The following is an 18,238-nucleotide window of genomic DNA, read 5'->3' on the forward strand; positions in this document are numbered from 1 at the left end:
AGCCAAGGTGGAATGAGGAAAGAAAAGCTCCTCACCCTCCACCGGCTCCAAGTGCTGTCTCGGTGGACGGGTGGTCTCTGGGTTGATCTCAAGGGGAGGTGCATAGCTTTGCTATCCATGCTCTGCGCTCCAGTTTAGCTGGCGCTGGCATGTGGCCCTTGTTCATTGTCTCTAAGCTGCTTTGTTGTCAGCATTGGAGAACAGAGAGGAGGAGGAGCAGGAGGGGGAAGAAGAGGAAGAGGGGGAAGAAGAGGAGGAAGAGCAGAAAGGGAGGAGGAAGAACAGAAGAGGAGGAGGGGAGCAGGAGGGGGAAGAAGAGGAGGAGGAGCAGAAGGGGAGGAGGAGGAAGAGCAGAAGGGGAGGAGGAGGAGGAGCAGAAGGGGAGGAGGAGGAGCAGGAGAGGAGGAGCAGGAGGGAGAAGAAGGGAAGGAGAGGAGGAGGGGGAAGGAGAGGAAGAGGAGATGCTGCGTAATATTTTGTCTGAGTTCCAATCATTCTGCAAAGCCCCAGTGTCCTGCTTCCTTTGACAGCCTCTGTGTAACTCAGAGAGAAGTCCTGAGCACAGGCGTGTGTGTTGTCAACCCCAGCGCGGAGCAGGAGACAGGCAGGGCTGGAATCTCATCTCCACTTAGCTGTCACACACAGCAGACCTTCTGCCTTCTGCCTTGAGCATGGCCACACACAGTTGCCAATCAGAGCATTTAAATCCCGATCGATGCCTAGGCTAGTCACTACAAGCCCTGACATCAGTGTATTCCAAAACTTGTCCTGTGACCCTATTGTGCAGCCAAGTGTGGAGCCAGTGCCTCACTATCTATCCTGCCTTAGCAAACAACAGTCACAAGTTAAGTGACCTGAGAATAGCATTCCAGATGCCCTGAGGTCATAGAAATTCCTGTCTGGGGGAGGGGGCTGGAGCGATGGCTCAGAAGTTAAGAGCAGCGCCTGCTCTTCCAAAGATCCTGAGTTCAATTCCCAGCAACCACACGGTGGCTCACAACCATCTATAATGTGATCTGATGCCCTCTTCTGGCCTGCAGGTGTATATGAAGGCAGAACATTGTATACATAATAATACATAAATAAAGCTTAAAATTATTAAAGAAAGAAAGAAAAAAGAAATTCCTGCCTCAAAAACTTTGGGGGGAGGGGTTTGTTTGGTTTTAGTTTTGGTTTTGTTTTGTTTTGTTTTTCCCCCCCGAGATAGAGTTTCCCTGTGTGGCCTTGGCTGTCCTGGAACTCATTCTACGGACCAGGCTGGCCTGATCCTCCTGCCTCTGCCTCCCAAAAACTTGGACTAAAGGCATGTGCCACCACCACCCAGCTTTTTTTTTTTTTAAAAGAAAGAAATTCTACCTTCCTGTCCAAATCCCAGACCTTTTAAATCAGAATTAACAGGGGTGAGCCTTGACACTGTACATTTAACTGGTGTTTTTCTATTGACGTTAGCATTGCATTCATCCATTCACATTCTCCTCTCTATAACCAGTAGGAGAAATATGCAAAATGGCTGGATCAGGGGGGTGAGATCAGACTTGACGTCCTAGGGACAGAACTCAGCTGGCATGTGGCAGTCCCTTCAGACATACCTCCAAACACTGAGTTGCAGGGCACGGAGACAGGGGTAACTTAGGCAACAACAGACCTCACGCCTAGATTGTGTGCAGACTAACAGGTATGCGTGTCAGACGGAGGTGCGGAGGACTGAGTGCGTGGTGCAGATGAGGGGGGGGAGTGGTGGGGGATGGGGGCTTACGTGGTGTAAATGGATGCGGGCAGACAGTAAAATAAGGAGTTGAGTAAGTAGGTGGCTATGAGAGCAGCTGACTGAATAGATGAGTGAGTGGGTGGACAGATGGATGAACGGGGATCTAAATCTGTATTCTGCAGAACCGGCCGTCCCATTCGTCTCGTTCTGGATCGGGAAGACGATATGTTAATAACTGGGGGCAGGCACCCGTTATTTGGAAAATATAAAGTGAGTACTACAAGTGAAATTATTTATTTAAAAAAAAAACTTGTTTTGCTGGAGTGGCTTCGTCCCCTTCTTTTTTCTTTTCTTTTTTTTTTTTCTGGTTTTTCGAGACAGGGTTTCTCTGTGTCGCCTTGTCTGTCCTGTCTCACTCTGTAAACCAGGCTGGCTTCGAACTCACAACCATCCGCCTGCCCCTGCGTCCCAAGTGCTTGGATTAAAGGCATGCGCCACCACCTCCCGGCAAAAACAAAATTTTAAATAATGACTTAAAGGCCCTGTCTGGGGCTATGGCTCAGTGGATAAAACATTTACCATGCAAGTCTGAAGGGTGTAGATAGTAAGTACCTCCAGGGCCACATAAAAGCTGAGAGGAGGCAGCTGCCTGCCTGTAGCCCCAGCGCCCAGGAGACGATGGCGGATACCCGAGGCAAGTTGCCTAGATAGACTGCCAAATCTGTGAGGCCTGGGGCTGTCAATACACTCTGCCTCAGTAAGTAAACCAAAGTGCAGTCAAGCAAACTTTCTGACACTATCCTTTGGCTCCACACACTTGTGCACTCATATACATGAGGATACACATACTTGTGCAACAAAGAAAAAAGCACTGTTAAAAGAAATAAGGACATATATATATGTATGTATATTTAGTGATTCCTCAAAGAAAAAGAAAGAAGATGCCCAAACTTTATGACTATAAGAACAATACTTTGTAGGAGAGACGAGTAGAAACAATTTGACCATTTACACTGCAAAATAATCTTTAACCCAGATCCACTAACTGTAGAACTTAAATTCTTCAAATCACACTCACTCCATTTTTCTTCATCTACAGTAGAAACACTATTAAGAAATTGTTGCTTGGGGACTGGAGAAATGGCTCAGAGGTTAAGAGCACTGCCTGCTCATCCAGAGGTCCTGAGTTCAATTCCCAGTAACCACATGGTGGCTCACAACCATCTAATATGTGATCTGATGCCCTTTTCTGTCATGCAGGCAAGCACTGTATATATAATAAATAAATCTTGAAAATTTATTTTAAAAAAAGAAAGAAAGAAAAATCGTTGCTGGCATCTAGTAGATGATACAATTTTTCAAATTTGTGATGGAGTCCTTAGGCCTTCTCTGCTTTCTTTAGGAATTACTTGACCATGCACATCTGATTTCCTACCTGGTTGTACCACTGCCTTAGACGGCTACATCATCCTGTTACCTATATTGCTACTTATAAAGCACCTTGGCTACCCAGTAAGACAAGTCCTTCTCATAAATTCTCCAACCTCTGGCCCCGAGGCTCTCCCAAACCAAGGGATGCTATGGCTATGACTCATCGCCATGCACTCTGGGATCCCAAAGATTTCCCCACAAGGAGAAAGCCACAAACTAAATTAGAAATAAAGCCAGCACGGAATGGCCGAGAATAAAAAGGGTAGGGTGAGAGTGGCAATTACATTCCAGGAGACGAGCGAGAGCATGGGGATTCCATGCTAAGTGCAGAGCCCCTGAAAAGGAAGGGCTCAGCAACACTTGGGTCAAGGAAGGTCACAAGGCCACAGCAGGCGGGGTGCCACCTGAGAACAAGCTGGGGGCAAAGTCTGGGGGACTGAGGGGTGACTCACACTTGGCAGGTACATTTTTTTAAAGATTTATTTATTTTATATTTATGAGTACACTGTCTTTATGCACACCAGAAGAGGGCATTGTATTACAGGTGGTTGTGAGCCACCATGTTGTTGCTGGGAATTGAACTCAGGACCTTCAGAAGAGCAGTCAGTGCTCTTAACCACTGAGTCATCTCTCCAGCCCATTTTAAACGAATCAGTAACATGCTCATCATTTGGTGGCAGGTAGGATTCATGAACAGTGGACGAATCAAAGCCCTGGACATTGGATGCTACATCAATGGAGGATGCACCTTGGATGACTCGGAGTTGGTACGTGTGGCAGAAAAACCAACTGTGCTCTTGAGACTAGATAAGACGCCAAGTGTCTTGGTGAGTCTTTATGGAAAGGTGTGCCGTGGTGTCTAATACATGTGGGTATCTCCTTTTACTTTAGGTAACAGAGTTTCTTGTACTAAAGCTGGAAAACGCATATAAAATCTGCAACCTCAGACTCCGAGGTCGTGCGTGCATGACAAATTTACCATCCAATACAGCCTTCCGTGGCTTTGGCTTCCCACAAGGAGCCCTGGTGACCGAATCTTGCATCACAGCTGTGGCAGCCAAATGTGGGCTTCCGCCAGAAAAGGTAAGGTGATAATGGAGGCCAGAACCAAGGCTGATAAGGAAATCTGGGGAGCAAAGAATTGTGAGTGGCCCCAGGAAACACTAGAAAAACTGTACAAATTAAACCTGGCTCAGAATTTGAGATAAGAGCTCCATTTTGTTTTTTCATGACTGTGCTGTGAACATGCCATCATCTGTTTAGCCACTCCATTATTGGCAACGTATTCAGGTTGTTTGTTACCCAGTTTAGGCTGTTAAAATGGTGCTGGGGCTGGAGAGAAGGCATGGTGGTTAAAAACGCGCACTGCTCCTCCAGAGAACAGATTTCAGCTCCCAGTACCCACATTAGCAGTTCAGCATCACCTGTACCTCCAGCTCCCAGGGATCCCATGCCCTCTTTTGACCTCTATGGACACTGTTACTCACATGCACAAACCCACACACGTATATACATAACTTAAAAATAATACCTTGCTGGGTGTGGTGGCACATGCATTTAAATCCAGAACTCAGGAGGCAGAGGCAGGTGGATTTCCAAGTTTGAGGCCAGCCTGGTCTACAGAGTGAGTTTCAGGACAACCAAGGCTACACAGAGAAACCCTGTCTCAAGAAAACCATCAACCAATCAATCAAATCTTAAGATGATCTTGAAATGAACACCCTGAGACATACGTGCTAGGGGTACATAGTATCTTTGTCCTTTTGTGTGGGTCTGTCTATTAAACACACTCACAGAAATGGGATTGCTGGAACACTTGAAAGCTTTTTAGAGATGTTGTCCTAAGTTTACCATTTGAAAATATTATTCTGTGCAGGACCCCAGAAGGCCTGTGGGGTACAAGGAACTGGACCAGAGGCAGGCTGACCCCAGCCTCGACTGCTGCTTACATATTTACTCCCTAACTTTTCACTCACATCCTAGACACTCTCCTTGTCCACTCCATTTCCTCAAACTCTTTGCTCCAGCAAGGACTCTCTCTGTGCTGTGTCTGGAATGTCTTTGTCCCTAAATTCAATGAGGACGTCCAGGTTTCTGTTTGATTGGCAGAGTGCTTCCTCCACACCAGAGAACACCTGATACTCTCTCAGAAAAAAAAAAAAATAGGTCCCCTAAAGAATTCACAAAAAGTGCCCATGGGCACAAAGGAGGAAGACATCCCATCAGAATGAGGATGGGAAACTCAAAAAGAAAAGAAAAGAAAGAGAAGAATCTGGAGAGGATGGCACATAAGGTTCATCTTCAGGAACAGTAGATAGGAAAGTAATGGAAGCCAATGGAACAGCAAGTGCAGAGACAGGGTGCCGCTTTGTGCCCTGGACTCCTTGGCTATAAACTGAGAACAGACTAATTTACTTCAAAGCGTTCCTGAGGACCAAATACATATTTTACTAAAATATCCCTTTTCATGAGGCTGGGAATGTAGCTCAGTGTTAGAGAGCTCTCCTAGCATACACAAAGCCTTGGGCTCCAACCCCAGAGCCACACATACAAAAAAAGTTTTTTGTTTTTCTGGGCTTTTGTTTGTTTATTTGTTGAGACAGGGTTTCTCTGTGTAGCCATGGCTGCCCTGGACTTACTTCATAGACCAGGCTGACTTAAAATTCATAGAGACCCACCTGCCTCTGCCTCCAGAGTGCTGGGATTAAAGGCAAGTGCCACCCACTCTGGGCCAAAAAAAAAAAAGTTTTTATAATCTGTATGGTCCTATTCCAGTGTTGTTGCTGGTGACAATGCAGCATCCTTTTAGTTCCATCAGAATAAAATGGAGTTAATGAACCCCCAACCCAGGCATATCCAGCAACCCAGGATATAAAGCAGATCCTGTTTAAACACAGATTTTAAAAGATTTAGCCGCGCAGTCCAATCAGGAGACTTGAGGATCAGCTGTTTGTCATTATCTGTTTGGCAATTCCTCGCTAACAGGACAGTCTTCACTTATGATGGTGGAGCCTGGCCTTGGTACACTCTCCACTCGGCTCCATCCTCCAAACCCTGCAGTTGGAAAAAAAAAAAAACAAAACCATGGGCCAGCAAGATGGCTCAGTGGGAAAAGGCAAAGGGCTGCCAAGCTGGGCTGCCTGAGTTTTAGCCCTGGGAACCACATCAAAGAAGGAGAGAGAGCTGGCTTCCATTGGTTGTCCCCTGACTTCCACACATATTCATGGCCTGTACACACACACACACACACACACACACACACACACACACACACACACACACATGATACAGGATAGGTAGGTAGGTAGGTAGATACATAGTAGATAATCCAACCTTTCCAGTCCTCCCATCACGCTTCCTTTTAGACTAGCCACTACCAACGACACTCCATTTCAGACACAGAGAAACCCTGGTTGGCGCATTAGTGAGAAGATTAAAAAAAAATAGCCCCGCCATTCTCACAGCAGCACTGTGCGCACATGCCATCCAAAAAACAATGGAAAAAAGTTCTCCCCCCTAACCAAAGCTTGTGCTGCAGCGGAAAGGCTTTCTAGGCCTCCAGCTGGCAGTCTGTCTTACCACAAGTATTGATGGAATTTCACACTTGTTTCAGATTAGGGAGAAAAACATGTACAAAACAGTTGATAAAACCATCTACAAACAAGCATTCAGCCCCGAGCCCCTGATAAGGTGTTGGAACGAGTGCCTGGACAAGTCTTCCTTTCACGTCAGAAGGACACAAGTGGAAGAATTCAATAAGAAGAATTACTGGAGGAAGCGCGGCATGGCTCTTGTCCCCATGAAGTTTTCAGTGGGCTTCGCTGCAACGAGCTACCATCAGGTAAAGTTCATGCACAGAGCACGGCAAAGGACCCTCATGGCCAACCCAGTCTTGGTCCGATCAGGTACTTCTGGTGGTCAGAGAATGGCACATTTCCCAGAGCACCAGGCCCCTCCCTGCATATACTAAGAGCCGTCCAGAAGTCGCCTGAGCAGCCTCACTCGGTAGTAGGAAAAAAAAAAGTCATCGTGGCAAGAAACTTTGGTGACGAGTGTGAGAGTGTCAGCAGCATGGCTGCCAGGATGGGGGTGGGGATGGGGGGGATGGGGGAGGGGGGGAGTGGGGGAGGGGGGAAGGGGGGAGTAGGGGGGGTGGGAGATGAGGGTGGGAGGTGGGGGGTACTTGCCCCGGATTCCGTGCTACTCAAAAGGAACAGGAGGCCACAGGGCCATTGTGTGTGTTTTCTGCTGAGGAAGGATGTCCCACCTGCAGCAATGCTTGGGATACCTACCTCTCAGGCAGAGAAGTCATTCACTGCTCTCTGACCACCTACCTGGCACTTGGAGCCACCTCCCCAGAAATCTGTCAGCCCTGATGGGGAAGAGGGAGTGGGGTCCAGAATTGTCCGGGGTGGCCTGGCAAGAGGAGGAGGAAGTAAGTGGTCCACAGGCAGAAGGGGGCAGAAAAGCAGGATGTACACGGCTAAGACCTCCCCAGACGGAGCCAGGCAGTGGTGGTGCACGCCTGTAATCCCAGCAGACAGGTGCATCTCTGAGCTCGAAGCCAGCCTGGTCTACAAAGTGAGTCCAGGACAGCCAAGGCTACACAGAGAAACCCTGTCTCAACACTCACCCACCTCCAAACAGTACCACGCCTGAGCTGACAAATCCCTGAATCCCAGTAGGTTACAGGGACCAAAAAACAGGTTAGAAATGTGGGGATGGCTGTTGCTTTCTCACTGCTTTCAGCTCACGTCAGAAAACCCAGGCACTGAGAAAGGCTTCAAGCAGTGTGTATTATCAAAAGCACTCCTCCGTTCATACCTGCTACTCACAGCCTAAACTCCTCCCTCTCCTACATGCCACATACACAGACAGACAGACATGCACACACCCACATACACACTTAGGCACACACACACACACATGCATGCACACACATATAGATATATGCACATACACATGCATGCATGCAGACACATGCACACACTCACATATACACTTAGGCACACACACATATAAATATACACAAGCATGCACACACACACACACACACACACACACACACACACACACGCACGCACGCACACACTGTGAAAGGAAGCCCCTCCGAGGAAATAAAAGCAGTTGTTGACCAAATCCTTAGTCAACTAGAGTCGGGAGACCCTGAGACACTCCTGGCCTGCCATTTACTAGGTGTGTGACACTAAAGTTGTTCAGCCTTTCTGAGCTTTACTTCCCTCATGTAAAGAGAAGCTAACAATAACGCTCTCTTAGAATTAATGAGGACTAGCTGAGAAAATTAATATAAAATTAATATAGAGCACCTGGCCTGATTCCTAGACTATTCTGGAAGTCAGCCAGGGCAACCTGAAGCCCTCCCAGGAGAGCCCAGACACCTCTCCTAGGGCTCTTGCTCCCCTGACAGGGAGGATAAGGTGCCCTCAGCTTAAGGGTCACATCCCTGCTGGGGTCCAGGGTGACCTTTCCACAGACAGGTACAAAGTCAGTTGTCACATCCACCAGCTGGGCTGGATCAATGACAGGACATAAAGGACCCTGGGTATCCAGGAGTGTGGCTTTTCTCTGCCACCAAATATTGTATGTTTTTGTTTTGTTTTCGAGACAGGGTATCTCTGTGTAGCCCTGGCTGGCTTGGACTATCTTTGTAGACCAGGCTGGCCTCGAACTCACAGAGATACTCCTGCCTCTGCCTCCCAAAGTGCTGGGATTACAGGCATGTGCCACCACGCCTGGCTATCAAATATTCTATTTTTACCAGACTGACTTGAACAGCAGCTGGGTGACTAGTAGACAGATTCACTCATCTCACTAAGTGTCCAGAGTTAGCACGGACCCCACAAGCCTGTGTTTAAGTCCCACAGACTGTACCCACTTCCGACACTACCTATAAATGGTGCTCCCAGGCTGCTCACACGTCTGCCTAAATGACTGGCAAATTGAGAGTTTTTCACTAGCCCAGTTAGGTGTGAAGATTTTTCTAGAGCAATTCATAGAACTCAGGAAAGCCTTTTACATTCCTGTTATCATTACCAGCTTATATAAAGGGCACAGCTCAGAAGCAGCCAGTGGGAGAGATGCCTGGGCAGGTCACTAGAAAGGACAAAGAGCTTCTCTTCTGGGTCTTCGCCCCCAGAGAAGTGCACAGAACCTAGAAGGTGCGATAGGGCCAAAGTACACCCTCATCACCAGCAACACACACACACACACACACACACACACACACACACACACACACACACACACGATGGCCCCCTCACCCTAAACCTATCCTGGTACCTCCTGAGGCATCTCATTGGCAACAGATAGCACTTTCCAAGATTTAAGAAATACTGCCAAGAACCGGAAACAAAACTTAAAGTGCCTAGTTTCTCAAAATGACTCTTTACCTCCTTTTGTCATCCATGTGGCCGTTTCTCACCTAAACCATAGCCCTGTCTGTCACTTCTGGGTGCCACTTTCTTATGTCACCACATTAGAACAAAGCTTTACCTCAGGTGGTGACTTTCCATCTGAAAAGCCCCTAGCTTCCCCTACAGAGCTGCAAATTGATGTGCCCAAAAGCCACTTGGCCAGGCATGGAGGGTGTCATTCCAGGTCAGCTGGTGACTCACTCGCAGGGCTGGAACACCTCCTTACCACCATTGAGAAGCAGAGTGGCCCAGCAGGCCACAGGCTGCAATGAGTAAATACTGTTAATTAATAGTGCCCTGCATCTCCAAGCTCCCCAGCCCCTCCGAGCCATCCCAGAGCAGTCAGGCATCTCCAGACCTGGAGGAAAAAAACACCACTTTTCTACTCTTCTAATTGAGCAAAGACTATGCAGTGCCGCTGTGACTCTAACCTGCCCAGAGTTCTCTCTAGGACATGAAGTCACACAAGGGCACCTGCCCTGTTTGGAGAGTCTCTGAGCAGAGCTTGCCATGTCCGTGGGGTGTCCTGCAGTGGCTACGTGTGTGTGTGTGTGTGTGTGTGTGTGTGTGTGTGTGTGTGTGTGTGTGCTTGTGTAGGCATCAGTAGACTCACTCTGCCTCCAAGGTCTCCTGGCTCTTCCAGCCTCTGCTGGCTCCTGGCTCTTCTTGGTTTTTAGCAATATAACTCCCTTGGCTGCTTCCAGTGTCCCTGGTGTTAACCCCAGAGTCTGATAAGAACACCAGTCATTGAATTTAGGGCCCACTTCTACTAGGCTGGTCATCTAAAAATAATTGTATCCGCAAAATCTACATCCAGCTAAGGCCATATTCTAAGGTTTCAGGTGGGCATGAGCTGGGGAGGGCACTATTGTCCCCAGAACTTGAAAGAGGACATATGGAAGAGGTGATGGACCTTTCCCAGATGTGGACAGATGTAGCACTTGGGAGACTGGAACAGGTAGATTTCTGTGAGTTCAAGGCCTGCCTGGTCTGTATAAGGCGTTCTAGAAAGTGTCATAGAAAGACCCTGTCAAAAAAACAAAAACCCAGGTTCCTAACTAGTGAAGTACTTTACAATCGACTTGTTGTTGTTGTTGTTGGTTGGTTGGTTGGTTGGTTGTAGTTTGCTTGTTTTTGGTTGGTTGGTTGGTTGGTTTTTCAAGACAGAGTTTCTCTGCGTAGCCTAGGATGTCACTATGTAGACTAGGCTGGCCTCAAACTCTCAGAGATCTGCCTCCCAGAGTGCTGGGATTATAGGCATGTGCCTGGCTACAATTGACTTTTAATAAAGTAGAAGTAGGTTATAAGGTCCTAGCAGAAACCCTCCCCGCTCTGGAGAAAGAGTTCACCATCTCATTTCTATTTTTTTTTTTTTTATGTCTATGAGTATTTTGCCTTCATGTATATCTTTGTACCATATGCATTCATTGCCCATTAAAGCCAAAAGAGGAAGCTGTATCTCCCAGAACTGGAGCTATAGACAGTTGAGAGCTGCCAGGTAGGTGCTGGGAATTGAACCTGAGTCCTTTGAGAAAGATCAGCTAGTGCTCTTAACCCCTGAGCCATCTCTCCAGAGCATCCTTTGATCCTTATGTTGAACTTCTGTAATGGCCAACACTCACCGAAGAATGCCTTCTGGACTATATTACAGGCAGCTGCGCTGGTTCACATCTACACGGACGGGTCTGTGTTGGTTGCACACGGGGGCAATGAACTGGGACAAGGTATTCACACCAAAATGTTACAGGTAAAACAAACAAAATTCAACCCGTCCTCTTTCCACACTTTAAAACTTGGGAAATCTTTTTTTTTTCTTTCCCCCCAGACAGGATTTCTCTGTGTAGCCTTGGCTGTCCTAGATTTGCTTTGTAGACCAGGCTGACCTTGAACTCACAGCGATCCACCTGCCTCTGCCTCCTGAGTGCTGGGATCAAAGGGGTGCGCTACCATGCCTGGCTTTTGGGGGGTGGGGGGTGATATCTTTTAAGGTAAATGATGAGTGTATGTTCAAACATAAAGACCCTGACTGATTGAGTAAATAAACAGAGTGAGCTAATCGGCAACAAAGCTATAAAAGATAAATGCAGGGTGAAGAGGACCCCACACTGACTAGTTGAGAAGCTTCTTGCGTATAAACTACAATGAACAGTTTGACAGAAATCCCACACAGACGCAATTGCTCCTGGAACTTGGCCAGGGGTGAGAGGTGGAAGGTATTATTAGATTAGATTAGTAATTATTAGATTATTAATGCACACACACACAGTCATAAAATCTAGGTTAAATATAATACATATTGTTTTTTAAAATAAATAGATTTTTTAAAAAAAAAAACGTGACCAAAACGGCTTAAGTTTCCTTAGAAATCTTTATTGGGTTTAAAATATGTCCTTTCCCACAGGTGGCCAGCCGTGAGTTAAAAATACCCCTGTCTCAGATGCACATCTGTGAAACCAGCACGGCCACGGTGCCCAATACAATTGCTACGGCAGCGTCCATCGGAGCGGATGTCAACGGCAGAGCTGTGCAGGTGACTGCTCCTGCCCGGTGTCCTGGTGAACTTTACCACACCTCTGGCTTTCCTGTCTGCACACTACATACTGTCAGGGAGATGACCCATCACTGAGTCAGTTACATTTCTATTTACTGTGATAAAACACCATGACCAGGGCAACTTATAGAAAGAAGGACTTATTTGGGGCTTGTGACTGCAGAGAGGTAGGAGTCCTTCACTATGATGGTGAGGATGCATGTGGCAGGTAGGCATGGCAACCGACTGCTAGCAGCAGCAGCAGCAGCAGCAGCTGAGAGCTCACATCTTGGACCACAAACAGGAAGCAGAGAATGAACTAGGAATGGTGAGCTTCCGTGAAACCTCAAAGCCCAGTCACCCCCATTGACAAACTTTCTCCAGCAAGGCCACACATCCTGAGCCTCCCCAAACAGCACCAACTGGGGACCAAGTGGTCAGATACCAGAGGCTATGGGAGATATTTATCATTCAAACCCCACAGTTACCAAAAGCTTAGACAACCGATATATTGGGAGTATAAGTGAGGTAACACAGAGACCCAGAATATAACGGCTCACACACAAAAGCCTCTTCCGGGCAGACATCTGAGTCCACGGGGGAGTCTTTGGTCGATCAGGCATCCAGACTGATGGTGGCTCCACTAACTCAGTGTGTGGCTTTCAAGGTAGCTCTGAGCCTCATCATTTTTGACCGCATGAGGACGACTCCGAGCCAGACCTGGAGTGGATGCGACTTACGTGCACTCATAGCCCACTAGTAAGAGTTACTCTCCAGCCATGTCTACGTACAAGGGAGGTTGGTGGACAGAGAAGCAAGGAAAGACGTATGCCCAGCTACTGTGAAGGAGGGAGACTGTGTTTGAGTCCACAGGGACTGTCCTTCTGGAAGACCCCAAGGAAGCTTTAAGACCCACCACTGTAGGACCGTTCCTGTGGCCCTGGCCTGTGAGTTCCTACAGGCTGACTAGCTCAGCCCAGCCCAGCAGACATGATGGTCATAGAGTTGCCCCCAGTGTCCCCACCAGAGCCACCTTCTCTTGGACCTGTTTTAACTAGCCTACAAAATGATGCATTTCATTGTGATATTTTGTTATTAATTTAACTGATTTGGGAGTGCTGTCTCATTATTGCCTTTTTATTAATAATTTGCCATTATTACTATTTTGTGTTTATGGGTGTTTTGCCTGCACCACATGCAGGCTTGGCACCTGTGGAGGCCAAAGCAGAGTGTCAAGTCCTCTGGAGCTACAGAACTGTAAGCGGCCACGCAGGTGCTGGGACCTGAACTCAGGCCTTCTAGAAGAACAACCAGTGCTTTTAACTGATGAGCCAATTCCACAGCACCCAGATTTTTGTTTTGTTTTGTTTGTTTTTTCGAGGCAGGGTTTCTCTGTGTAGCCTTGGCTGTCCTGGACTCACTTGGTAGGCCAGGCTGACCTGGAACTCATAATGATCCGCCTGCCTCTGCCTCCCCAAGTGCTGGGATTACAGGCATGCGCCACCACGCCCATCACACCCAGATTTTTTTTTTTTTGAGACAATGTCTTACTATAAACCTCGGACTGGCTTGCAACAGGTTGTGTAGCCCCAGCTAACCTCAGACTCGTGACAGTCGCCTGTGAGAGCACAGGGGTGCACTGCCACATCTACATTTTTCTGAATTAATAGTCACCAAATTTGTCACGGTTCTAGGACAAACGGGTTTCCATTGGAGCATTGTGGGAACGCGTACTCCCGCTGACGACTCTAACTGCCACAAGAATTGCCTTCATGCCAGTCTTAGCTATGTGAGAGCACTTCTGAGAGAGGACAAAAACTACTGGGTTTTTCTCAGAGCAAATGTATGAAAATGCTCAAATCCATCTGGGGTAGGCTTTAACGTAAGAGAGAAGCAGGCCGGGCAGGATGGAGTTGCCAGCTTAGCTAGGGGTTAGAGCATCTAGGTTTTTTTTTGGTTTCTTTGAGTGTTTTCGGTTTTTCGAAACAAGGTTTCTCTGTGTAGCCTTGGCTGTTCTAGACTCCCTTTGTAGACCAGGCTGGTCTCGAACTCACAGCAATCCACCGGCCTCTGCCTTTCCAAGTGCTGGGATTAAAGGCATGCACCACCCCGCCCAGCTATGCTATTTATTTTAATAACTGGAAAGCGCAAAGTAAAGTTCAAAGATGCCGTTAAATAAAGAAAAGAGGGAAGTAAAGCCTGGATATTTTGCGAAAGAGGATCTGAGAGTAGAAATTTGGGGTATTTTCATAGGAAATGAATCAAGAAGTGGAGAGCAAGCCCTACAATTGATGCCAGCCTCAAAGGTCGGGGCTGTATTATCTTCTGTTCCCAGAGTACAGGCACTGGTGCTCTGTGAATGCGTGCTGCCCTGTGGCCGCTGAGGGTCCTCCGCCACAAGTCCTAACCACAAGGCTTTCTTCTTTATTTCTCCAAGAATGCCTGTCAGATCCTTCTCAAACGTCTTGAGCCCATCATGAGGAAAAACCCAGAAGGGACATGGAGAGACTGGGTAAGTGTTCCTCGTTGTTACTGTATGTGAGACAGTGGGCGCCACAGCAGCGAGCAGCCGCCCACACTGAAACTGGTTCTCTGCGTCTCTAGATCCGCAGCCTTGGGAAGTTCTCCGGGAGCCTGGGTTTCTGTTAGTGTTGAGAGGATGTGCTCCGGGGGTGTGTGGAGATCACACACAGGCAAGGGCAAATCTCTGGGTAGAGGAAAGGAAACAGTGTATATGAGGCATACCCAGAAGCCCGCTCTGTTTATGGAAAGAGGATGAAGGAAAGAGCCTCCGCAAGCCACTCAGAACACAGATATTTTGGGCGGGGAAGAGAACTGATATGTCTCAAAGGAAATGACTCTTTTAGCCTAACTTCCCAATATCCTACACTTTAATAAATTATTCTCTCTCTCTCTCTCTCTCTCTCTCTCTCTCTCTCTCTCTCTCTCTCTCTCTCTCTCTCTCCTCTCTCTCACACACACACACACCTTATATTGTTGGCACTTAATAATTAAGCCCAAAGCCAGGTGTGGCGGCACATGCCTTTAATCCCAGCACTCGGAAGGTAGAGGCAGGCAGATCTCTGAGTTCAAGGCAAGACCGGTCTACAAAGCAAGTCCAGGACAGCCAGGACTACAAGAGAAACCCTGTTTCAAAAAACAAACAAACAAAAAATTAAGCACAAACCTGTTGTTTTTCTGTTTGTTTAGTTGGTTGGTTGATTTTTGGTTTTTCAAGACAGGGTCTCTCTGTGTTAATCTTGGCTGTCCCGGAATCGCTTTGTAGACCAGGCTGGCCTCGAACTTACAGCGATCCACCTGCCCACACCCCACACACCCCGCCCCCCGAGTGCTGGGATTAAAGGCGTGTGCCACCACACCTGGCCTTTACTCTAGACTTTTAAACTCGATCAGAGAAAATGGCAAGTATGCCAGCTGAGAGAAAAAAGCTTTGATGAGTACAGTTGGAACACAACTCTGCACCAAGGGGGCAGGTGTTGAGTTTTATATGCATTTCACCTAACAAGTATATATCTATTTAATCTCTCTCTCTCTCTCTCTCTCTCTCTCTCTCTCTCTCTCTCTCTCTTTCTCAGTTTTTTTGAGACGAGGTTTCTCTGTGTAGGTTTGGGTGTCCTAGAACTAGCACAGTATACCAGGCTAGCCTCGAACTCACAAAGATCTGCTTGCCTCTGCCTCTCAAGTGCTGGGATCAGAGGCCTGTTCCATGTTTAATCTCTCTCAAATATGACCATTCCACAGATAGAAGCAGCGTTTGAACAAAGAATCAGCCTTTCAGCCACTGGATACTTCAGGTAAAACTCAAGACAATATCTTGGCTTAGCTAAAAATATACGAAGTTATCTAGTTGCTTTGGGCCTTAGTCTGCAATGATAAATAAGATTGTATTATATAATTATGGGAGTCTGTTCTAGGCCCCAAATTATGTTATTCAACATAACCCTCTGAGTGGTATTTTTTTTTTTAAAGTTGTTGGGCGTGGTGGCACATGCCTTTAATCCCAGCCCTCGGGAGGCAGAGGCAGGCGGATCGCTGTGAGTTCGAGGCCAGCCTGGTCTACAAAATGAGTCCAGGACAGCCAAGGCTACACAGAGAAACCCTGTCTCGAAAGACAAAAAAAAAAAAAAAAAAAAAAAAGTTAAACAATTAGTAACTCACACAGGGTTAAAGACACTCTGGTTTATCTGCTATTATTTACATTTGTTTGTTTGTTTGTTTGTTTATTCTGGTGTTGGGGATTGAACCTAAGATGTTTTGCATGGTAGGCAAGTACTCTACCACTGAGCTACACTCTCAGCCCTTACTTGCTTTATTGTGAGTGGTGAGTAGATATCATCACCAGAACTGCTTGTCACTCAACTTTACCCATCTCCCGTCTTTTAGTATAAAGCCTTTCTCCCTTAAAGCAGGTTCTTGAGGGTGGGGCAAAATCCCTTGTTTTCATATACACAATGTTGACCAGTGAGGAGGCATCTCAATACACTCATGTTAATGCAACACATAAAGCAAAGAGAAAAGAGCTGACTATCAAACTCAAGAAGGCTATGGCACGACTGTTACATTTAACCAAATAAGCCTGGCTCAGTGGCACACACCTATAATCCCAGCACTCGGGAGGCACACGCAGGCGGAGCTCTGTGAGTTGAAACCCTGTCTCAAAAACAAAAACAAAACAAAACAAAACAAAAAAACCAAAACAACAACAACAACAACAAAAGCCAAATAAACCACCAAACTACACAGGCATACACAAACAGAAATTCTCATCCTCTTTAGAACAGGGGCAGACAATCATTGAGGTGAATACAAGGGAACAGCTTAAATGTGCTTTTTATTTTTTAAATTTGAGAGCAACCAAGCCTACACAGAGAAACCCTGTCTCGAAAAACCAAAAAAACAAACAAAAACAAACAAACAAAAAATTGAAATGAGCTTTAAAAAAAAAAAACTAGTTGAAATGAGCATCAGCCATCAGCCAGCTGAAGTGCTATTGTAAAATTATGGTAATATTTTAAATGTACAGACATTGTTTGCATCCCCCGTCCCCGCCGCCCCCATCTAAAGGACTTTGTTCCCTCAGGGGCTACAAGGCCTTCATGGACTGGGAGAAGGGGGAGGGGGAGCCATTCCCTTACTATGTCTATGGAGCTGCGTGTTCTGAGGTTGAAATTGACTGCCTGACAGGTGCTCACAAGGTAAGTCAACACTGCCCTCAACAAGTTAGCTCAGCATCCCAACTGCACCGTGCAGAGAGCGGCCCGCATGATTGTGTAATACGCAAAGGAGAAGAGAATTCTTTCAGGCCCAGGGGGATTTCAAGAGATCCAGTCTTCTCTTAGAATTGTCACATAAAATAATAATATTGTAGTAAAAAAGGAATGACTGTGACAGGCTGAGTGTAACTAATGTGTTAAAGCTATTGTTTCAATTCAGAGGACAAAGTCACTTTCCAAAGCTTTATTTAGAAGCAGATTTTAATTCCTCAAGGAGAGACGTCTAAAGGGCGAGATCATTTACCAGAGCTGCTGATCTTCAGACATAGTCATTATCCCAAGGGCAGGATGGAGGAACAGACCGGGATGGAGTGTGGTGGGGTGGGCTGGGTGGGGCAGGGAGGGGCGGGTGGGGTGGGGTGGGCGGGGCGGGTGGGGCGGGGCGGGGTCTGAAAAGAATGTTGTGCCTGCCATTGGTCAGGAAGAAGCCACCTACTGAACACAGGGAGCATGTCTAGCCAAAGTTGGCAGCTTGCACCATGAATGATAAACCTGTGAGCTATACTTCAGATACCATTGTGGAGCCAGAGAATAAAATATAGCCAGAGTGTAGTTTACATTAGGAAATTTGTAATGGTGGTATCTGGCCAGCTGAGCCCTCGGGAGGCAGAAGCAAGTGGATGTCCGGTCTACAGAGGAAGTCTAAGACAGCCAAGGTTACACAGAGAAACCTTGTCTCAAAAAAAGACTTATTTTCCCACATCAATATTATGAAGAAAAATAATATTTTCTGAGGCAGCATCTTAGGTGACTCAGGCTGCCCTTGAACTCACTATATAGTCAAAGATAACCTTGAACTTCCGATCTTCCTGATTCCATCTATCAGATGCTGGGCTTATAA

At 46.9% G+C, this 18,238-nt stretch overlaps 1 protein-coding gene across 1 annotated transcript in view; it reads left to right on the forward strand.

Annotated features, from left to right (window-relative positions):
• LOC311595705 (aldehyde oxidase 2-like) overlaps positions 1 to 18,238 on the forward strand; it is an 82,479-nt gene that overhangs the window by 46,150 nt on the left and 18,091 nt on the right. Inside the window, exons 23-31 of the mRNA XM_084778670.1 lie at positions 1,891 to 1,978; positions 3,820 to 3,906; positions 4,031 to 4,222; positions 6,753 to 6,980; positions 11,225 to 11,320; positions 11,975 to 12,103; positions 14,541 to 14,615; positions 15,866 to 15,918; positions 17,205 to 17,319. Of these exons, the coding sequence (XP_084634796.1) occupies positions 1,891 to 1,978; positions 3,820 to 3,906; positions 4,031 to 4,222; positions 6,753 to 6,980; positions 11,225 to 11,320; positions 11,975 to 12,103; positions 14,541 to 14,615; positions 15,866 to 15,918; positions 17,205 to 17,319 (1,063 nt within the window). The remainder of the gene's footprint in view (positions 1 to 1,890; positions 1,979 to 3,819; positions 3,907 to 4,030; positions 4,223 to 6,752; positions 6,981 to 11,224; positions 11,321 to 11,974; positions 12,104 to 14,540; positions 14,616 to 15,865; positions 15,919 to 17,204; positions 17,320 to 18,238) is intronic.

This window comes from Acomys minous (assembly GCF_964271855.1).
Source record: "Acomys minous genome assembly, chromosome: 4".
Taxonomy (NCBI): domain Eukaryota; kingdom Metazoa; phylum Chordata; class Mammalia; order Rodentia; family Muridae; genus Acomys; species Acomys minous.